The 23,949-nt window shown below is 34.1% G+C and overlaps 1 protein-coding gene across 6 annotated transcripts in view; it reads right to left on the bottom strand.

Moving 5' to 3' along the window:
• Positions 1-23,949, bottom strand: part of ZNF638 (zinc finger protein 638) — a 65,529-nt gene that overhangs the window by 18,961 nt on the left and 22,619 nt on the right. For all 6 annotated transcript variants that reach the window (XM_029937569.1, XM_029937571.1, XM_029937574.1 and 3 more), the window contains 12 exons: positions 22,958-23,016; positions 22,554-22,606; positions 15,826-15,876; positions 13,410-13,481; positions 12,193-12,279; positions 11,857-11,925; positions 11,366-11,403; positions 9,214-9,345; positions 7,054-7,182; positions 5,125-5,166; positions 4,505-4,639; positions 1,705-1,830 (listed from right to left, as the gene is read on the bottom strand). In XM_029937569.1, the coding sequence (XP_029793429.1) occupies positions 1,705-1,830; positions 4,505-4,639; positions 5,125-5,166; positions 7,054-7,182; positions 9,214-9,345; positions 11,366-11,403; positions 11,857-11,925; positions 12,193-12,279; positions 13,410-13,481; positions 15,826-15,876; positions 22,554-22,606; positions 22,958-23,016 (993 nt within the window). The remainder of the gene's footprint in view (positions 1-1,704; positions 1,831-4,504; positions 4,640-5,124; positions 5,167-7,053; positions 7,183-9,213; positions 9,346-11,365; positions 11,404-11,856; positions 11,926-12,192; positions 12,280-13,409; positions 13,482-15,825; positions 15,877-22,553; positions 22,607-22,957; positions 23,017-23,949) is intronic.

Here is a 23,949-nt window from a genome sequence, read left to right as displayed (position 1 = left end):
ACTACTGAATTCTATAGTTAATATCTTCTTAATCAAGATATCAAAAATACAGGGGCGTCTGGGTGGCTCAGTCAGTTAAACGTCTAACGTCAGCTCAGGTCATATCTCATGGTTTGCAGGTTCGAGCCCCACATCGGGCTCTGTGCTGACAGGTCAGAGCTGGGAGCCTGCTTCAGATTCTGTCTCTCCCTCTCTCTCTCTGACCCTCCCCTACTCATGCTCTGTTTCTGTCTCAATAATAAACAAACATGAAAAAAAGATATAAAAAATACGTATATTAGTTTTTAGTAGTTAGAATTAAGCCTTTCTGCTTCACATGCAGGGTAACTATAGTTACATAACTAAAGGTTGTAATGCACACCTGTGTAAGTAACATTTCAGGTAACAAAAATGAAAGCAGGGGTGTTGTAGAGAGTAATGTAAGGATTAGCTCATTATAAACATGGCAAATTTAAAACTGTCATTTTAAACATTTTGGGACATGGTTTATTTCCATTTCCTAGCCTACCTTTTATTACTTCTCATATAGATTATTACAATACCTTGAAATAAGTCTACCTGCCTCAATCATCGATTTACCATTTTTTGAATCAATGTAATGGACACTATGTGATATGCTCAAGATTATGAGGCTACCTTATCAGTGGTAGAGCTAAGTCTTTGTTATGTTCTTCAATTAAATAACAATAATAAATGTCAATAACAATAAGGTTTTGAATAAAAGCTTGGGAAGTAAAGTATCAATTCAGGCAGAGGCTTTTGATATTTTCACTTATTTCATTTTAAGTCTAAAGATTTGGGACTGTATTTTTAGAAAAATAGTTTCTATATCATCAATGTTTACTATAATTCTGAACAATGTCATAACTTGAAAATATCAAAATCAAAAATTAAAAAAAATATATAATGTTCTATTGAGGAAAAAATGCTAAAAAGTTTTAAAACTGTGTCTGAAAGTATCAGGCTAAACAAGTCACTCATATTTATGTGGAAAGCAGTACCTATCACATGATGCACTTACTTACAGATGCTCTATAATTTGGCTTTGGATGGTGGAATTCTGTTTTTGAGCTAGCATATGATTTTTGGCACATTAATTAAAAAAAACATACAGACACCAAATATAGGCCCTATTATTTACCTCCTATTATGGAGATACAATCAAACTATTAAAAAAAAATCTGAGCTTCAACTTAATTCTTTCAAAGATGGTTTACTTATAGTTTTCATACATGTATTATTACTGTGTAAGCCAATAATTTGTTAACTCTTATGTCTTATACAAGAGTTTATAATAAACTAAAGAAATAAACAAGTTTCTTCTATCACTAAAAAGCCAAAATGGACTCAAAGTAGAATCTACATTCTGAAGATAATCATGATTATGTTACATATATAGAACCGTTCTACACATCTGTCCACAGTTAAGTATCAGAATGAAAATGCTATATTTTTCAAAATTACCTCACATGACTCTAATTTAGACCAATTTATACTGTACCATAAACCATGACAACTGGAGTAGTGACTGCAACACAAATTTTTATAAGAATGTCTAAACTCAGTACCAATTTGACTACTCTCCAAGAATAATTCTTAAAAAATTTTCCTTCAGAGTACTTCTTCTAGTTACAGTTTTTCTGTAACTTCTTACAGCTTTTTTCTTTTTCTAAAAGCACAAAAGTTGATACAAAATAATCTTACCTCTGATGAGTCCATCTTTGGAGATAACGTGCAGGTCAATACATGGTCACCTATGTTCTGTGGATTTTGTTTCAGAAAGCTATACATTGACTGAGCAGATTCAGGACTATCTAACTGAAGAATTGCCTTTGGAGAAGATTAAAAAAAATGTATTAGTATCTCCTTAAAAAAAAATTAAGCAGAATTACTGTATGATCCAGGAATCCAGGAATTCCACCCTAAAGAACTGTAAGCAAGGACTCTAACAGACATCTGTACACCCCTGTTCAGATCAGTGTTATTCAAAATAGTCAAAAAGTGGAAGCAACCTAGTAATCAATGGGTGAGTGAATAAACAAAATGTGATATATGCAAACAATGATTATTCAGCTTCATTTCTATTTATTTTAAAAATAATATTTAAAAATATTAATTAACATTAATATTTTAATGTTTATTTTCAAGAGACAAGAGAGACAGAGTGCAAGTGAGGGAGGGTCAGAGAGAGAGGGAGACACAGAATCCGAAGTTGGCTCCAGATTCTGAGCTGTCCGAACAGAGCCCCTTGTGAACTTTGAGTTCATGACCTGAGCTGAAGTCGGACATTTAACCGAGTGAGCCACCCAGGCGCCCCAATTTATTTATTTTGAGAGAGAAAGAGGCAGAGAGGGAAAGGGAAATTCCAAGCATGTTCTACATCATCAGCACAGAGCCAGATACAGTGCTCAAACCCACAGAACTGTGAGATCATAACCTGAGCTGAAACCAAGGGAGTCAGATGTTTAACCAACCAAGCCATCCAGGTGCCCCTATTATTCAGTTTTAAAAGGGAAAGTAATTGTGATATATGTTACAATATACTCTGAAGACTTTAGACGAAGTGAAATAAGCCAATCGCAAAAGATCAAATATTGTATGATTCCACGTATATGAGGCAGTTAGAATAGTCAAATTCATAGAGATAGAAAGCAAAATGGTAGGATGTTGTTTGTCAGGGGCTAGGAAGAGGGGGAAGGAGAAATAACTGTCTAATGGACAGAGGGTTTCAGTTTAGAAGATAAAAAAAAGTTCTGGAGATGGGTAGTGATGATGGTTGTTTTACAACAAAAATATACTTAATGCCAATGAATTAAACAGGAATAAAACAACACATTCAATTATATGTATTTTTAAATTTTTTATAAAGAATGGATATATTTTTCTTCCAGACTTCATATGTGATTTCAACAGTGAGGCTAATCTTCATTTCAAAGGAAATAAGAGTAAACAATCCTTAAAATGTTGCAAAGTCAAGGCAAAATGGCAAAGTATGATAGGTATTTTTAAGAAATTCAGGGTGCTTCGGTGGCTCAGTCGGTTGAGCATCCAACTTTGGCTCAGTTCATTCATGATTTCTCGGCTCATGAGATCAAGCCCTGCATTGAGCTTTGTGCTGACAACTGAGAGCCTGGAGCTTGCTTTGGATTCTGTGTCTCCATCTCTCTCTCTGCCCCTCCTCCACTCATGTCCTGTCTCTCTCTCAAAAATAAATAAATATTGAAAAAAAAATTTTAAAGAAATTAAAAAAATACCTCCCAGAGAATTAAACTTACCAAAATTCCTTATGCCATCTGTCATCTCCCTTCCCTATGTCACATTATTTCTAAAGTATCTAACAATCTAACATGCTCTATGTATCAGAAGCCATGTCAAAATTAGTTACCTATTTTTGGTGAATAAGGTGCTTTTTCAAAGCTTTCAACTTTGATATGAAATGCTCCTTTTCTAGGTAATATATGCTTCATCAAAATCTAGTTTTAGGGGTACCTGAGTGGCTCAGTCAGTTGAACATCCAACTTCAGCTCAGGTCATGATCTTATGGTTTGGAAGCCTGAGACCTGCAATGGGCTCTGCATTGACAGCTCTGAGCCTGGATCCCGCTTCAGATTCTCTATCTCCCTCTCTCTCTCTGCCCCTCCCCCTCTTGTAATCTCTCTCTCTTGCAAAAATAAACATTTGGAAAAAATCTAATTTAATGAATAATCTGAATTAAATATTAAACACAAAGAGCACAGCAAATGTAAAGAGGTTAATAACTTCTTTTAAGGAAGGAAGCCAAACCACAAAGTAAAAAAGACTGACCATTTTATACTTCATTCCATGTAAGTATGGAAACAAAGAGACCTAACAACTCTCTATGTGTTTTATGGCTGGAAGGGACTTTAGGAACTTTCTGATAACAATTTTTTCATCTTACAAATAAGAACTTAGAAGTGTAAGCCAACTCAGCCAAGGTCACAATAGTAGTTAAGGTTAGCTGAACTCAAATCTAAACTTTCCATTAAGATATTGTTCTACCATTATGATAGTGCCGACATTTCAGAGCCTGGAGTCTGCTTCGGATTCTGTGTCTCCCTTTCTCTCAAAAATAAATAAACATTAAAAAACAAAAACAAAAAACTAGGAGTTCTGAGGAGGATCTCTTGCTCTTTCACAGCCCAGGAGAAAAAATGCTGATCTACCATAATGCTAAGAAATTAAATGTTTACAGGTGCTTCAGTTCAGAAGATGAATTAAAACTTGCAAATCCAAGGGGCACAGGGGTGGCTCAGTGGATTAAACAGCTGACTCGATTTCAGCTTAGATCATGATCTCACAGTTCGTGAGACTGAGCCCTGTTTAGGATTCTCTCTCTCCATTCTCTCTCTGCCCCTCCCCTGCTGACACTCCAAATCGATCTCAAAACAGACAAACAAACAGAAAGACATAAATCCTTTAGAGTACATGTTTAGTCATATATTCTCTACAGAACATATAGCTAAAACAGAAGGGACCTTTTTACCTTGTTTTTATTACTTATAAACACATGGTGATCCACTTTTCCAAACTGAAGTCCAACACAAAGCACACACTGAAGTCCATCTTCTGGTAAGTTATCAAGATGTACAAATCGATTATAAATATTATCTACATTTGCCTGTGATTTTTTAAGAAAGAACATAGAAAAAGAGAAACAGCTGAAGTATCAAATTGTCAAACACTAAGATTAATTTAATTTTCCAAAGGTCAGATGACACCCTCTCCCTAAGGTTAAAAATAAAAAAAATAAAATAACTACATGAGTGAGGACAGTGAGATCTTAAGTTTTAGATTTCAGTCATCAATGAAACAACTCACTGAAACTAGAAGTATAATCTTTCTTCTGTCAACATAATATTTACCCAACACTTAATATATACCTAACCCACTTAACATGGCTCCAGGATCTGCAAAATATTTCACATTAGGGACTACCATGACCCTTTATTGTTTTATTTGAACTAAGAGAAGACCCATTCTACACTTCAATCACCTCAATATTTTAAAATAAGTACTAAGGTTTTCATTTATTTATAACAGGTGAATAACCAATGTTTCTACCAATTAAACAGGCGTACAAAGGTATTTAAAAGCAAAACTTACCTCTGGGTCATTTTCTTTAATCAAGGTTGTAAATATAGCTTCCTAGAAAAGGCAAATAGAGGGAACGTGTAAGTCTTCCTCATTCATACATTTATTTAGTCAAGTTTTATAATAAAATAACCTATATGAAAAAACAGTAAGTGAGCAAAAAGTTTTGTTCCTTCTAAATCTCTTTCCTTCTTCTTAAGCAAATTATTCAAGTCCCACCTTAATTCATTTTAATTCTTCCTCTTCCCTTAAGTACATTAAATATTAATAAGGTGCTTTCAGGGAGGGCATTCAAATTCACATACAAGGAATAAGAGAATTAATTTAGCAGACACTAAGAGAATTCAAATTATAGAGTGAACGTGAATTAAGTCAAATAGGGAATAAGAAAGAACAGAAATGTAGGCTAGTAGGGGTGCCTGGGTGGCTCACTTGGTTGTGTTGGATTTTGGATAAGGTCATGATCTTGTGGTAGGCGAGGTCAAGCCCCTCTCTGGCTCCATGCTGGGCATGAAACCTGCTTGGAATTCTCTCTCGCTTTGCCCCTACCCCAAATGCCAACTCACACACTGTCTCTCAAAAAGAAAGAATGCAAAAAAAAAAAAAAAAAAAAAAAAGAAAGAAAGAAAGAAAAAAAAAAAGGAAAACAAAAAAAAAATTTAGGCTAAAAAAACAAACAAACAGTAAAGAGTATTAAATGCATAGTTATTTAGTGCTGTTGAATTATAAAGAAAGCTAAGAGTGGTATAAGACAAAAATGTCAAAGCTAGGAAAGGCTAGCTAATGGAACTTTTCCTTAGGAGACTCTGGTTCTTAACCTTTTTTCTTTTCAAAAAAATAAACAATACCACTAATTACATTAGAGTAATTTTCAAAGGAAGGCTCTCTCAAATTACATGCATTTCACTTTTCTCCAGAGATTTGAATAACTCTAACTTAGCAGGTGACAAGAAATGTTCGTAGGTCACAAAAAAAAGTGAAGGGTTTCTACATCAGTTGAATTTGAACAGATTTGATTTTTATGTCAGTCTCATGCATGACTTTGTGGACAAAGATTTTAAGAGACACAAAACTAAAGTTAGAAGACATAAAGAACTACTTTAGTTGTTGTTTTTTCAGTTCATTTAGAGAGAGAGAGAGAGAGAGAGAGAGAGAGAGAGAGAGAATATGAATGAATCCCAAGCAGGCTCCAAGCTGTCAGCAAAGAGCCCAATGTAGGGCTTGAACCCATGAACTGTGAGATCATGACCTGAGCCGCAACCAAGAGTCTGACACTAAACCAACTGAGCAGTCAAGGTGCCCCTAAGTGGGAATTTTTAAGAAACAAAGCAATGATGGATAGGATGAAGAGAGAATAAACCACAGAATATTTATGACTTAAAATATGCAAGACTGGTTGTGAGAAACCAGAGAAAACTCAAAAATAACATCTGGGATTCTAGTCTGGAGGGCAGATAACAGCAGTAACAGGAGAACAAAGTATTGTAGAGGCACCTAGATGGCTCTTGATTGGGCATCCTGCTCTTGATTTTGGCTCAGGCCATGATCTCATGGTTCCTGAGATCAAGCTCCAAGTTGGGTTCTTCACTGAAGACATGGGCCTGCTTGGGATTCTCTCTCCCTTTCTCTCTGCCCCTCCCCCACCATGCACTCATGCTTGCTCTCTCTCAAAATAAACATTAAAAAGAGTGTTGTCTACAGATAGCAGCTTTCAATTTTTTTTTCTTTTCTAAAATATATGAGAGGTTAAATTCCCTCAGTATGGAAGTAACTCTCAAACAATGGACTAGGAGACTATAAAGGAACAGGAAGTTTTCTCAATGGTTCAAAGAAAACATTAACCTGAAGAAGCAAACCAGAAAACACTTAACAGACTATAATAAATCCAATTTAAAAATGTTATAATATTGTAGAAAAAATGATGGGAAGTCTATTATTTACCTCGTCTTTTATATTCATGTTTTCAGGAACCATACTTATTGAGAGCTGATTTCCATCCATTGATATTGGGAAGCAGGTATAAAATTTTACCAAAGAATCTGCACATTTTCTATTTATTTCCATAAATACCTTTTAAAATAAAAATTATAGGAACAAAAAATAAATTTCTTATTTAAGTTACTTTTTCTTGAAAAGATTTAATACTTAAGAGTCAAACTGAATAACTTAGTAAATATTTTAAAGAAAAAAAAAAGGCATTCCTCAAAAGTGAGGCTAATAGAATCTCAATATTACAACCATAAGGAATGAATGATTGAACTTATACAGCAATAAATACTAAAGAGAAATAAGAGAGGACATTCTACTAAATGACATTAAGGAAAATCTTATTTATCTTATTCATCCCTGTATCCTTAATACCTAGAGCAGTATTTGGCATATAGCAGACATTTAATAAGTATTTGTTAAGTAAATAACTTTAAATATGAGAATTGAAAGAACCAAAGAAATGTGTAATGATTAGCAAGTTATTTTTGATTTTGTTGTTTTCCTAATTGTGAAATAGGGAGTTTCACACATTTTGGTTTTAATTTTCATCCCTGGCTAAATAAGTAGGTTGAACATTGTTCTACATGTCTGACAGTTAATGAGATAGAAATGTTCCATATATTTGCTCATAGCTGTAATTCTTTTTTTTAAAGAATTACCTCTTTGTGTCATCCGCCTATTTATTGAACTTGAATATTTGTAAAATATTGAATATTTTACAGCATAATGTGGGCATACACCTTTTTTCCCCTATTACAATAACAATTAGAGGACTTAAATTTTTAATTTACATCTTTCATTATGTTCATTTCAATGCACAAGTGTTTAAAATGTTTTTATGACTGAAACTAGTATTTCTCCACATAATACCTAGAAAAGTATTAAATCTCCCAATTAATAATACTAGTCAACTCTAGTCAAACTTTGGCAGATAATAGTCTAGATTTTCTGTATTTGATTTTATATTTAAAATATCTACTCAGACTTTGGTATATGATGCCAAGTGTGAATATAAATTATTTATTTCCAGATTTCCACAACTTCCCCATAATGTACGCACATAAAAAAATTATTTTACTGAAAAGTCATTCCTGGGGCTCCTGAGTGGCTCAGCCAGTTAAGCATCCAACTCTTGATTTCGGCTCAGGTCATGATCTCATAGATGTGAGATCGAAACCTACTTTGGGCTCTGCACTGGGCATGGAGCCTGCTTAAGATTCTTTCTCTCCCTTCCCTGCTCACACACGCTCTCTCTCTGAAAAAAAATCCCCTTCTTTTTATTCTTTACTCTAAATAAAAAGTTTAATTGAAATATAACATATATTATAAAGTTCACCTGTTTAAGTGTAGAAATCATCGGTTTTCAGTAATTTATAAAGGTGTGCAAACATTCAAACAATCTACTTTTAATATAATGTGAAATTGCATGTACTTTGCATTTACTCTTCTCTTCTAACTCTGTTTTCTTGGGCAAACTGGCTCCAACTACCATCAAACATATATATCCTACTTTCAAAGATTCTCGTGATCACCAACTTGTTCCTAATGTAAGATCACCTGAGTGGTGTTTCCATTAAACTTTCCTGAAAACTCACCTCTAGTAAATACATTCCACAAGCTGTTTATAATTAACAATACACTTGGTTTTGTTTTGAAATTACAAAAGCAATATGTACTTATTCCTGGAAACTTGAAACACAAAGATAACCTAGGTTATTCTAAGTACTGATGACATTTTTGTCTGAGAATGGTAACTTCCCATTTGAGTACAATTGGTAAAATAGCAGGAATACTAGTAAAAAAGTGCTATACAAGTTTGTAAGTCATTATAAAACTCTGCATTAACATATTGAAGATAAAGTATTTTCTTTATAGACTAAAATTTTAAGCAAAATTTTGACACATTTATTATGCCATCCTCCCCTTCATTAAAACTAGGTCAGATTAGAATTACACTAAAATATGGGATGTCTGTTTTATATTTTAAAAATCCCTTAGGTTGGGATGGCTAAATTATTTTGAGGTGCTGCCTTAAACCCTTTTCTTTTAAATTTGTGAACTTATTTTAAAAATGTGCTTCAGACAACATAAACAGCTCTTGTCAACGCTTACCTTTTTATGAGATGATAAAATCAAAATATCCTTTAAACCACCAAATGGTTTTACTAGGTTGTAAACTTCTTCTATAGAATATCCTTTATTAGGCAAATTAGAAATAAGTACCACACACATTTCCTCTGTTTCCTTCAAAACAAATTTAAGAGTTGACATTCAAATTTCTTTAACTGCTTCTGTATTTACTTAAGTCTATGCTGCAGATCATCTGTTATGGTAGTATTGAAACTGACTACATTCAATTCTAAATCTTATCAGTTAAGAAGGATGGTCCAAACATCAAAAACAAAACAAAATGCCAATGTCCTCTCTTCAAGTACATAGCATAATTTCATTCATACCATCTATCATCTCAAAGCCTTTAGTTCTCTTTTCCAACCACTGTTTAAAAATACAAGTTTATGCGGAGCCTGGATGACTTAGTCAGTGGAGCATGCAACCCTTGATCTTGGAGTTTTAAGTTTGAGCCCCACACTGGGTGTAGAGATTACTTTAAGAAAATTAAGTCTTGGGAGGAGCCTGAGTGGCTCAGTTGGTTGAGCAGCAGACTCTTGGTTTTAGCTCATGTTATGAGCTCAGTTTGTGGGTTTGCACCCCACACTGGGCTCTGCGCTGACAGCCTGCTCAGGATGCTCTCTCCCTGCCCCACCCTGATCACACTCTCTCAAAATAAACTTTTAAAAATAATAAACAAAATCTTTATTAAAAAAACTAAAAATAATTAAAAAATAAAAACAAGTGGGGCATGGGTGGCTCAGTGGGTTGAGCATCTGACTTTGGCACAGGTTCATGAGCTCCAGCCCACATCGGGTTTGCCGCTTTCAGTGCACAGCCCACTTAAGATTCTCCGCCCTCCCCCTTCTCTTTGCCTCCCTGCTCCCGTGCTCTCTCTCAAAAATAAACAAACATTAAAAAAATAACAAAAATAAAAATACAAGTTTAAAAACTTCACCAGTTTGTCTCTGACAACTCCTCCATGCTCTGCTGCCACTCCTGTGCCATGTTTCGCTAATACCACCCAGCTCTAAATCAGAGCATATCCTCTTATCTTCCTGGATATAATGATCTTTTAGGCAATATTAAAAAGCTTCCCTAATCTCTTAGGAATCTTTCCCTATAACCCATTTCCCATTACAAAGTAAATAAATACTTTCATTTCTGCCTTCTCTTCTCTCAGATCTATTTTATTCTTCAAATGATTCTCATCAATGCCAATTTTTCTTTAGTGAATGTTGGGAAGATCTCCAAAGGCATATTATAGTAATGTGACTTTTCTTTTGAAAAATAAAAGGGGAGGGGGTGTCAGGAAGTCATAATTTTTATAAATAAGTTGAAAATGATTTTTAACTAGCACATCAACTGTGTGCATAAATGTTCCTTTCAAAGTCTTAAAGTCAATCTATTTGTGCTTTAAAATATTCTTCCTGAAACATGGGGTGCCTGGGTGGCTCAGTTGGTTGAGCATCTGACTCTTGATTTCCCAGGGTCTTGGGACTAAGCTTCATGTCCAGGTCTGCTCAAGACGCTCTCTTCTCTCTTTCTGCCCTCTCTCCAACCTTGTGTTCCCTTCCCCCCTCCCCCCAAAAGGCAGGGGCGGGGTGAAGGAAAAAAAAAAAAAAACCTTCCTGAAACAATAGTAAGATACATACTACTTAATACTACTTAGTTACTACTTGAAGAAATGAATCTATCAGTCAAAAATAAACTTAATGCTCATCACCTGAATGATCAAGACCTTAATACATTCATAATGACAAATGTTAACTACAGGAAAACAATAAAGCAAATGTTACACCCTCAAGTAAAATTTCAAACTCCACTCGCTTTTCTAAAAACATATAGAACTGGTATTCTAAATAATAACCTATCTCCCATTTGCTTCTAAGAAAAACAGACTTCAAAAAATTCTACTGGTTCTAAAGAGACAACCAGTTTTTCTACTCAAAAGCCCCTTCTAGCCTCATCCTTTTTTCTCAGTGAAAGGTAAACCTCAAAAACATGTACCTTTTTAATAATCTGCACCTAAATTTTTATGACTTATTTTGCAACTCAAACCCTATCTAAAACGTCACAAATAAAAGATTTTTCACCATGCCAAATCCTGTACATTTTTTACTGGGTTTACAATAAGAAAAATATAAAAACTGACCTTGTTGACTTGCTCATTTTCTGTGGCGTCCACAGCAGCTTCATAAGATACAAAATAAAGTAAGAATTCATGTAGATATATTTTATCAAGATCTCACTTTTTCCACATTGGATTAAATAGTAGAGCTGCATGAAAGTGTACACAACTGACAAAATACTAGAAAATTTTAAGAACGAAGTAGCTATAGAAGTAACAATTGTTTTTAAATTAATAGGTTTCATTTTATTCCCTTAAGAGCAAAACTTCAGAATAATCAGACGAGATCGGGCACGTTCAGGGTGGTATGGCCACAGACAAAACTTCAGAATAATCAAGAGACAGGGTGTATATCTGAATCACAATATTTAAATTTCACTTAGGTAATGAGCCCCATAGTTTAAAAAATATTAACTATATCTGACACAAAATTAAATACCTTATTTTCTTAAAATTTAATTTTCCATCTTTAAGCATAAAAAAAAAAAAACAAAATAAAATTTTTATTGACCTACCTGAAATAGTTTCTTTAGCACTATTTTCAGTGGCTTTGACTTCCATACTGGTCTTTATTTCAGAGTTTTCTGCATAAAATAGTCTGCTTTAATAGTCTAGAAAAGCACACTAATATAATTAAACTAATGAATCTAAACAGGAACTTAAAATTTTTATTTTATCATTCAAAGTTTCCTTAGGCTGACTTGATTTAGGTCAAAGCTAATATAGGTTTTTCTTTGAAAAACAACAAAACAATCCCTTTGAAGATTTTAAAGCAATAATTTCAAGATACACCTCAAATGTACACCTAGAAGATATGAAGAAAGCACTAAAGGAAAGCATTTCAAGCTTACCTGGTACAATGACAGGTTTATTGGCATCTTTGTTTTTGACAACGCCAGCCTTTTTGACTTCTAGAGACTTCTTTCCACTAGATTTTGCTTTTAAAAGTAAAAGTGAACTGTTATTCTAAGGATCTATTCAATCACTTAGCATGTTTAATACTAACATACAGAAGTAATTTAGTCCAACATTATAAAAGCAGTTCGTTTCCATGTATTTATCATTCCCACTTGTATCTGCTTACCATTAAGATTACAAGCAAATTTAAAATGAAATACAGTTCTTGTTGATGGCCACTAAGGAGCCAAAGATTTATCCGCCAAGTGGCAGAAGCACATCATGATCACACACACGAAAATCATATTTTTAAATTTCTACAAAGTTTCTTTAACATCAGTCTACATATAGGGGCACTGGGTTGCTCAGTCAGTTAAGCGTCCAACTTCAGCTCAGGTCATGATCTCGCAGTTCATGAGTTTGAGCCCTAGGTCGCTCTCTGTGCTGACAGCTCAGAGCCTGAAGCCTGCCTCAGATTCTTTCTCCCTGTCTCTCTCTCCCTTGCCTGCTCATACTCTGTCCCTCTCTCTCTCTCTCTCTCTCAAAAATAAACATTAAGAAAAAATTATCTTAATAAAAGTAGTCTATATATTAACAAACATATTAGTTTCAACATGTTACATTCCTTTATGGAGAAAATACATTCTTTTTATAGTGTAAGAAAAATCTTCTCTGGAGTAACAGATAGGGAAGGTAACATGAAGCAGACAGCTCTAAAAAAATGAGGAAAATAAAAATTAAACAATTTGTAGGGGGAGTGACAGAGCAGCTTTTAATCATATAGCTATTAAAAATGTTTCCTATACAGGGGCTCCTGGATGGTTCAGTCAGTTGAGCATCAGGCTCTTGTTTTGGCTTGGGTCATGATCTCACAGTTTATGGGTTTAAGCCCTGCACTGAGCTCTGTGCTAATGGTTCAAAGCCTACTTGGGATTCTCTCCCCCTCTCTCTGCTCCTCCCAATTGTGTGTTCTCTGTCTCAAAATAGATCAACGATTAAAAAAAAAGTTCCATACACAAAAATGTGTCTGCAATGGCACACACTGTGTGTGCTACTAAACTTTTCAAGATGTTAGTAGATACTACAAATTATATGAATATAAAGCTTGTTTTGGATATTATATTCTTTAAGGCAAGAATTTAATAAAACCTCTGCTTTCCAATAGTCTTACCTGTTTTAATTGAAGCTCTATTACCTTTAGCAGCCACTGTTACCACAGATTTGACAGAACCAGCTGATTTCCCTAAATAACAAAAGTTACAGTCAAAAATGGTTTATTTAATTGGTAACAATGATCCCCAAAGAACCTCAAAAAGAATATGAGTGACAAAACATTTTATCCAAAACACATAATGCTTTCATTTTTGGGGCAGAGGTCATTTCCTAAATCTAGCAAGGATGGTAATTTCTTCAGGGGAAAAAAAGGACCACTAAAATTAGAATTCATCTCCGCAGTACGATATTTAAAAGTAGCATTCAGGCAAGTTAAATAAATTTATAAACATGTGGATCAACTAAGAAGCAAAATTCCTAACTGCATGGTTGCCTGGGTAGCTTGGCTGGTTAAGCGTCTGACTCTTGGTTTCAGCTCAGATCATGATCTCAAAATTCATGGGATACAGTCCTGCGTCGGGGTCTGTGCTGACAGCAGGAAGCCTGTTCGGATTTCTTTCTCTCCGTCTCTCTCTTCTCTGTCTTTGCCTCTTCCCCTCCAACCTTGTACCCACTCTCTCTCTCAAAATAAACATTTTTAAAAATCCTATAATGCTTTTAATGGTTCCACAAATAGTTGTAATGCTTCTTTGGATTGCAGCTGATTGATAAGCATTTAAGAATACTTACAATCATGGTTAGGCCACATTAAGATTGCTACAACTCAGTCCTAGTGGGCCCTATGTGAACAGGACTATTTAAATTGTTCTGACCCTTCTTTGTACATATACATTATGGTGGCTTAGTTTTAAGGATGATATGTAAAGACTGTGATCATCAAAGTGTCACTGAAAAGATCACCAGAGAACAAAATCCCTTTTCTTTCAGAGAGCAACGGGAGGATTAGCTCTGAAAACTAGGATCCATTAACTACCAAGGGTGCGTTATGAGGAAAAAGCCAAGAATCACAAGTCAGTAGACTGAAGGGTGCCCACTTGGTTAAGCTTCCGACTTCAGGTCACGTCATGACTTCACAGTTTGTGGGTTTGGGCCCCACATCAGTGTCTCCCTTCCTCCCTGCCCCTCCCCTGCGCAAGCTCTGTCTCCATAAAAAATAAACGTTAAAATAAAAAAAGTAAGTAGATCAAGTTCTAAATTAAATTGTTAAGTCTTGGAGGCTCAGTAGGATAAGCATCTGACTTTTGGTTTCTGCTCAGGTTACGATCTCATGGTTCATGAGTTTTAGACCCCTGACAGGCTCCAGCTCCTGGTGTGTAGCCTGCTTGGGATTCTCTCTCTCTCCTGCCAGATAAATAAACTTTAAAAAATTGTTAAGTCTTGGAAAATGAGTACATTTCTGTGCACATTTGCCCATTTATAAACAAGGGTGGCAAAGGCCATGATTACTTTACAGAACCCGTGTGAGAACATGATCATGCTTTTGAGAAGTTATCATATAAATAAAACACAAAAATCAATGGAAATAGTTTACAAATTCACCTTTTATATCCAAACACAGACCCTAACCACTGCTCAAAAAGATTAATACTAATCCTTATAGAGTATCACCTAACTAGTCATTTCTTAGTCAATCTCAAATTCTGACACAATGAGCCCCAAAGAGCCCTTAAGTATTTCTTTCATTATCCCTATATTATAACAGGTCAATCCACTTTATTATTTCTGGCTGGGTAATCAGAACTTAAGGGGAAAATACATAGAATTAATTTCTAACAATTAAGGGGTGGCTAAGCAGCTTTAACACCCATTCCCCCAAATCTCCACCAAAACTCCCATTAATTTATTATCAAATCAATATTAAACTGTTTATTAAAAAAATGCGCCCTCAAAACAAGACTTGCAGCTTCTCGATCCACTCAGATTATTGCTTCGAAGTAACTACTTTATGAAAATTCTGGATCTGCCATTAACAATGGTATTTCCCAACTGAAACCTGCTTCCTTTCTACCATTATAGAGAAGATTATTTAATACACTGATCTCTATCCACTTAAAAAGATGACCCTAAACTAACCAGCATTTAGCAGAAATGAGAAATAGAAAGGATAACGCTAGAATAGAAAAAAATAATTAAAACCCACTATAGTCCATAAAATCTGAAAACACAATTTGCTGTTTATTATCTGAGTTATTTTATAAAAGAAAATACACCAGAGAGAAGTCTTCAGTAAAAATGAGGAGAATTATGATACTCATGAGAAAGTTTTCCAATTATGTTATTTTAATAATTACTACAAAGAAGGAGCATTATATCTACTAAGTCTCGTTCTCAGAATTTCTAGATGACTATAAATTTTTAAAAATTAGTATATACTTAGAACGTACTACGTCACATGAAATCCAAGACTACTGCTATATACTTTTAAAGTAATGTAAAGCTAACTAATATGTCTAAAATTCTAGTAAAAAACATACCTGAAGACTTATTTACTTTGGTTCCAGATGTCTTGACTTGTCCAGTTTTGGCTATAAGAAAAATATATTAAGGACACATTACATATAATGTCACATAGATTTAGTAAAAACCTAATCTAGCAATGATTGAAAAAACACTGTTAAGAAACATCATTATTATACTCATCTTTGTACACTTGTACAACTATTTAGGTAAATTGTGAGACCTAGAGTTGATGAGGAGAAAGGCAAAGATTTAAATTTTACCTATATTAAATTGCCTTCCATGAAGTCTATACCAACAAATATTCCCATCAATGGCACATGACAGTGGAGCTTCCATTTCCACACACAGTAGATAAGTTATTAATCACTCTAATGAGTAACCACTCCAGTGAGATGGAAATTGGTATGGTATAATTTTAATTCTTTTAATTAGGAGTCAAGTTGTGTTGATTTTCACATGTTTAATTCAACACTGTATCTTTTGCACTGTGATCTGCTATTCATAATATCTGCCAATTTATCCTTTGGGTTGTTGAGGTTTTTCTTATTATTTATTAAGAGGTCTTTATATATTAAGAAAATTCATCTGGGGGAGTGGCGCCCACGTGGCTCAGTTGATTTAAGCATCCAACTTTGGCTCAGGTCATAATTTTGTGGTTTATAAATTTCGGCCCTGACATCAGGCTCTCTGCTGTCAGCACAGAGCCTGCTTCAGATCCTCTGCTTCCCTCTCTCTCTCAGAAATAAATAAACATTAAAAAAAAAAAAAAAAAGAAAGAAAGATAATTCATCTGTATCACACAGATAACAATTGTTTAAAAGTTATGTAAACTACTTATGTAGAAATACTTCCTATGTAATCAAATGTTTTCCTCGTTCAAGTGTTTTCCTGATAAGGAAGGAGGTCCTCACTCTGAAATTAAAAAACAAGCCAAAAACCTCCACATCTGCCTTCAATACTTTAATTAGCATCTTATGCATCACATTAAATCTTTGACCCATCTGCATTTTCCATTAAAGTACTTTACTTTTATAAAGTGTCTGGTCAACAACTTAATGAATAATTAAGGAATAATTCCTTGCTAATTAAAATATTATCATAATGGTTTACTATGTTCCATCTGATCTGGGACTCTTTCTAGAATCTCTGTCCTACTCCCTTTTGTCTATTTGTGCAACTACATGAAACTATTCTGAAACTTTACCTTTGTAATGTATTTTATCTGTAACTTTTGATTTTCTTTTCAGTTTTCCTTTCCTCTGTAATATATTTTAATACATTACTGCTAGTCTGTCCTAATTATTTGCAGAATTTTCTGGTCCATTCTATGTTAACTACTTATATATAAACTTTATAATCAGCTTATCAGTTCTAAAAATCTTAATGGTTGGGTGCACCTGGGTCACTAGTCGGTTAAACATCCAACTCTTGATTTTGGCTTAGGTCATGATCTCACAGTTTGTGAGATCAAGCCCAGGGTCAGGCTCTACACTGACAGTGCAGAGGCTGCTTGGGATTCACTCTCTCCACTCTCCCTTCCTCCACTTCCTCCCCCCAACAAACTTTAAAAGAAAATAAAAATCTTAATGGTTGTGTGTCAACTATACTTGAATTTAAGAAACTCTTACTGGCATTTTTATAAGTTCATAACTATTTTTCTTGAAGTTTATTTATTTTGAGAGAGAATCTCAAGCAAGCTCTGCACTGACAGTGCCAATGTGGGGCTCGAACCCACGAACCAGGGTATCATGACCTGAGCCAAAATCAAAAGTAGGATACACTCAACAGGCTGAGCCACCCAGCCGCCCCATAACATTTATGTTTTAATATAAGAAAAAAGGCACATTATAATGGTAAAAGGCTTTTTATCAAAGAAAAAAGTTTTCTCACTTAAGCATTACTTTATGCCATTCAGTAGTATTTTAAAATTTTATTTTCATAGCTTTTACACTTTTTATTATTGCAAATGGAATGTTTTATTAGATTACATGTAAGTAGTTATTCTTTCTACATAATGAAACAATTGAAACCCTATATTAATTTAGAAAATTAAGGAGGCAAATTAGATTTTTTAAAATTTATTCTGAGAGAGCACAAGTGGAGGAGAGGCAGAAAGAGAAGGAGAGAATCCTAAGCAGACTCCATACACAGCTTGCAACCCGACCTCAGGATCTATCTCGAACCAGGAGATCATGACCTGAGCCAAAATCAAAAGTTGGACAAATGAGCCACCCAGATGCCCCCTTTTTATTTTTTGCTTTTAAATATAATAGCATTTCAGTAGACTCTCTTGGGTTTTCAGTCATACATGCATACTTGCAAATAATAATGTTGTAACATACTTTCAAATTTTTATGCCTCTTGACTTCCACTGGCTAGTGACCATTAGTTTTAAAACAATATTTATGTTAATTCACAGAACTGATGATGAGTATCCCTTCTTTTGTGCCTAATCTTAATGGGATCATTTCTACTAGTCTCATTATTAAGCATATGCTGGCTTTTGACTTATATATGTATATGTTCGTCTGAATATAAGCAAAAGTATATACATACAAACATACTTTCATATTGAGGAAGGAGATGCCTACTTTAAAATTCTTTTGTTGTTGTTGCTTAGGAATGGATGTTGAATTTTACCAATATCATTTTTGGCATTTACCTTTCTCTATTGAATTTGGTGAGCTATTTTAACAGATCTCTTAACTTTGAAACACTTTCATATTTTTGATGTGGTACCTTCTTGGACACAGCTTATTATTCATTTCATGTGCTCAAACAGCCTCTATATGCTAAAATTTTACTTAAAATTTTTACATCAATGTTCTTAAGTGAAATTGTTCTATAATTTTAATTTATTATGACAGCTTTATCACAGCATTTAAAAACATTTAATTTTGGGGGGTGCCTAGGTGGCTCTATCAGTTGGGCATCTTAGCTCAGGTCATGATCTCATGGTTCATGGGTTCATGCCTCACATGGGGCTCTGTGCTCACAGCTCAGAGCCTGGAGCCTGCTTCGGATTCTGGGACTCCCTCTCTTTCTGCCTCTCCCCACTTGTGCTCTGCCTCTGTCTCTCAAAAATAAATGTTAAAAAAGAAGAAATAAGGTTTTTAAAAAGTTCCATATATTATTCCATGTTCTCAAAAGCGTGATCATGTATTCTTAATCCTTTCCACTTATTTCACCTCTCCCCCCACACACCTCTCCTCTTGTAACCATCTGTTTATTCTCTATTGTTGAGTCTGGTTTTTGGTTTGCCTCTTTTTTCCCCTTTGTTCATCTGTTTTATTTCCTAAAAGAAAGTCATTTTCATCTAGGAATTGGAAAGCATAAAGAGTAAAATACATTTACCTAAAAAACCCAAACATCTAAACCAATAAAATTTTATACAAAAATAAAAATAATAATTAAACCAAGGATGACAAACTAGAAAATTATAGTTATGTTTTCCCATGACTTCAGCTGTAACAATATAAACTCAATTTCTGTGTCCCTATATTCTTCCTCCTACAAATATTCTCTTACTCAGCCAAGTAAAAGAGATAGATTTATTAACAAACTACTAATACCAAATCATTCAATGTCTCCAGTATTACTAGAAGGGAGTTGGGAGCTTCTAACTGCCTAGTTGAGTCAGGGAAGGTATCACAAAGAAGTTATTTTTTAAAGCCCTCCTAAGATGGGCCTTAAAAAATAAAATAGAATTTGCTCCACCTGCACCCTTAAAAAGGAGTCTTAACTGACTTTCTATCTTTAATACCCTGCACAAGGCCTGGCACCTACTTAAGCAGGTATGTAAGTGCTTACTAAATAAAGTTAAGTGGAATTCAGACAATTCCAAACAAATGGACAGCATAAAGGTGACCAGACACTGAAAAAGTAATCTGGGACAAAGGGTAAAGGGTCATTTATTATTCACCACTGAAGAATCTGGGCTTTCCCCCGTGGGTCACTAGAAGTGGAATGATCAGATCTGTCTTCAAAAGACCTCTGGGCAACAGTGTGAATAATGAAATAGAGAGTGGAATATAAATACCAGTCAGGAGGCTACTTTCAAAATTCAAATGTGAAGCAATTAAAACAGTTACAGGTGTGATGCAGCAAAACCGAAAGACATAGTTTGAACTGGGTGCAGTACAAGAAAAAAGACAGGGAAAGGATTAATAACAGTTTTTACATTGGATGATTAGTGGTGGCTGTTAGATGACATAAGAAAATGAGAGTAGTAAACTTGAGAGGGTAGAGAGGTTTATTTATGTATGTATGTAAAATGTCACTGGTCCTTAAAGCTACATGAAGAAAAAAATCAACCAGGAAGATAAGTGTGACATAAGAGGAACAGACATCTAGGGAAACAATTAAGGGAAGATAAAAGAGCAATAAAAGGAAATGAAAAACAAGTTTTTATTCTCAGAGAGGCAGGTTTAATATAGGTAAAAAACTTGGAAATCCTAGTATTATCTGAATCCTAACTCTTCCATGTGATCCTGAGTAAGTCATTTAAACTTAAGTTATTTACTCTGTTAATCTGCTTTCTCATCTATAAGGTGGAAAGGGTGATGTGAAAGATTAAGTGAGATAACATAAATTGCCTGGTATTAATTATCATAACCAACAGTAAGTTTCTTTGTCTTGTTTTCTGTCCTCTTGCACAGATTATACCCCTTAGTAGATTCTTCTATCTACTTAACAAATATTACCTAATTCTAAACAGTAAATTGTAACTCCAAACCAAACTAACCCTGGATCACCTATCACAGCTCTTCTCACGTTATAAAACATGTTATTTAATATTTATCATCTGTCACTTCAATATGTAAGCTACTTAGAAACAGAGATCTTGCCTATTTGGTTCATTGATGTATCCTAACACCTGAAAAAGTGCCTCCTATTATAAGCATATAGTAGGTGTTAGTATTCTTATTTCTTTTTAATTATTGATAGGTAACATTTGTAAAATTAACCTTTCTGACCAAATTATGCTTTTGCTTCCTGACTTCTCTTCGTCCTTTCTGATTTGTGCTTGTAACCAAAGTTCTCTTTAAAACTACACTAATTAACGCATCACTGTGTAATCTGACACTGCTGATCTCAAAAAAAGATATCCTACAACCGTACCTTTCTCACCTGACACTTTCTCAGTCCTATTTACAGGCTCCTGTTCTTTCTAGTTATGTTAGAAGGGAGGAAATACTTGGTTTGAAGCACTTCTTCCTCTACTCATTGGTTTTATTATGTTAGGACCACTCCCAAAATTTAGACCTCAATCCTAACAAATAATTTCTGAAGTATCCCACTTTCAACACCATGTGACCTAAATGATATTTCCAATAGTCTTTGACAGATGAAATTTATCAATGTGAAATCTGAGTTCATGGTCTTCCTCAAATTCAAAGAGATCATTGCATCTAAGTTTTCTATTATAATCAATATTACCATACTCTTCTAGTAAAAACCACCTAGCCTGAAACCTTGAAAATTTTAAATTATTTTGATTTTAAACTTTATCCACTAAAAAATTCTATATAACCAAAAATTCTATTTTACCATCCCATATCATTTTAATTAACATTTTTACATCCAGTCCCTATTACCTTAAGGTGAATCCTAACTGTGTTTTCTCAACAGAACTTTTCAATCTTTCCATTTATCCAATCTACGTAAGATCTAGTGGTTCCTTATTCTCTACGGCAATTTCCCAGAGTCTATACCAACTAGTAGTAGGCCTTACACAGAAAAACTTGGGAGTATCTTAATCAAGCTTCATCAAGAGTGGATTAAACAAAGCTAAACAGGTTTCTTCCCTGTGCTACAAGATTTAACAATGAAAACGTGTTCTATGAATTTTTTTTTAAAGAAAAAGAAAAAAGAAGCTATAATACAAACTTGATCCAAAACATCATCCAGGAATTGGGCTCTAACACAATATACTCTGAGAAATGCTTCTAATTAGGTCAAATTTAAAAACTTCCCAGTATGACTCTTCAAGGCCTTCTATAATGAAGTGATTCCCCAATTGTTACCTTTGTTTTGCCATCTCCCTAACTGAAGATTACATATGAATTACATATGAATTTCTGAATAGAAATCCAGAACACACTATACACCCACTTTTCTAAAAGATAACACATAAAAAATATTAACTTTCTAAATATATTTTATGTTTATTTTATTTTAGCTTTTCTGTCTCATCCTTCACTATCAAGCTATCTATTCTTACTAAAGTCAAGAGTGTTTATTTTGGCAATAACTTCTTTCCACAGAAAATCCAGTTATGAAAATTATATGCAAAATTCACTTAGCCAAATTTATAATAAAGATCTGCAATGTTTTCCTGAGTACAAAGAAACAACTTTAACACATAAGTGTAAGAACATGAATTTATGTTTGGTTTTTTTTTGTTTACCTTTGTACTCTTAGCAAACTTTCAAAATTAAAGACCAAACAAGCAATCTTAACATATCTTTAAGTTTTATCTTATTGTTAGGGGATGGAAGGAGGTATTACAAAATTAACCTAAACAGCTATTATCTATGGAACTATGAAAGGTGTTTTATATATACTACCTCACTGAGTCTTTAAGTACTGAATACTAACCACAAGCTTAATACAAGGACCAATATGGAACCCTTCTACTAAAGCACAATAAACAATGTTTTTCTAGCATCATCTTGCAAGAACTTTTTAGTAAACTGACAAAATATAGTCATTTGGAGGAATATTAAAAGTAATAACTTACCGGCAGCAGCTGAAGTCACAGTTTCAACAGCTTTGGAAACATCTATATCTTTTCTATTTAAAAAAAAAATTAGCAAAAATGAAACTCTAAGTTCTAAAACTTCTAAAGATACAAAGTTTAGATCTAAAAACTTTAGGGATGCCTGGATAGCTTAATAGGTAGAGCATGAGACTCCTAATCTCAGGGATGTGAGCTCAAGCCCCTCACTGGTCACAGAATTTACTTATATACATACATACATAAATATAAAAAAATTAAAGTTTATTGTATTTATTTTGAACAATGTCCCATTTAAACTGGAGTCAGGGTAATAAAATATATAAAAATGTAGTTGTATAAAAATTTTTTAATTTTAATGGATATGCCCATTCATTCTTGCATTATGAAGTCATGGAATTACTTACTTTAAAGTAGATGCAGCTATTTTCTTTGAATCTGATGCTTTTTTCTTCACCTCTTTGTTCTATGAAAGAAAAACATTTTGAAGAAGAAAAACTTAGGTTTTTCCCCCCAGATATAAAAGGCAATTTAGAAAGTATACAATAGTGTAAGAAATTTAATAAAACAAATTATTCAGATCAGAAATTCAGATCAATTTAACATATATTTACTGAATGCTCATTAACTGCCAGGCACAATTTTATGCCCTGGAGAGTAGTGAATAGAACAAAGATCCTGCTCTCAGACGAGTTTAACTTCAAGGGGTAAGGAAAGAAAGATCATAAGGAAATTAAAAACTCATATTCCATCTGTTAGCAACAAGTGCTATGGAGAAAAATAACAAGAGGAAAACAGAAGCTCTTGTTGGGGGAATGAGAAGCTGTGCAACTTTTAATAAGTTAGTTATGCAAGTCTCACTAAAAATGTAATATATGAGCAAACACTTAAAGGAGGTAAGAGAGTAAGCGAATCCCTGTATTGAAAGCATTCCAGACAGAAGGAACAGCAACTATAAAAGACTTTTGAATATGGAAACCAACTTGACAATAAACTATAAATAAAAAACTAATTAATTAATTAAAAAAGACTTTTGAGATCCACGCCTATTAGCTTAAGGAGTATAAAAGATGCTTGGGGTTGGAAGTAGAGGATAATTTCAGTTATATGCAGACTGTATCCACCATGTCATTCCTCTTCACCATTTTAAATTCACGAATAGACTGTAAGTCCCAAGAAGTGTGAAAGCACATCTGTCTTGAGAGCACTTGGGTGGCTCAGTCAGTTAAGCACCATGACTTTTGATTTTGACTCAGGTCATGAGCTCACAGTTCCACACTAACAACATGGGATTCTGTTTCTTCCTCTGTCTCTCTCTGTCCCTTCCCTGCCCATGCTCTCTCAAAATTTTTGTTCGCCACTATATCTTCTGCATATACCACAATGTCTGACACATAAC

The sequence above is a fragment of the Suricata suricatta genome, chromosome 4 (assembly GCF_006229205.1).
Source record: "Suricata suricatta isolate VVHF042 chromosome 4, meerkat_22Aug2017_6uvM2_HiC, whole genome shotgun sequence".
Classification (NCBI taxonomy): Eukaryota; Metazoa; Chordata; class Mammalia; order Carnivora; family Herpestidae; genus Suricata; species Suricata suricatta.
Note: the sequence above shows the minus strand (reverse complement) of the source record. Positions and strands in the feature narration are given on the sequence as shown.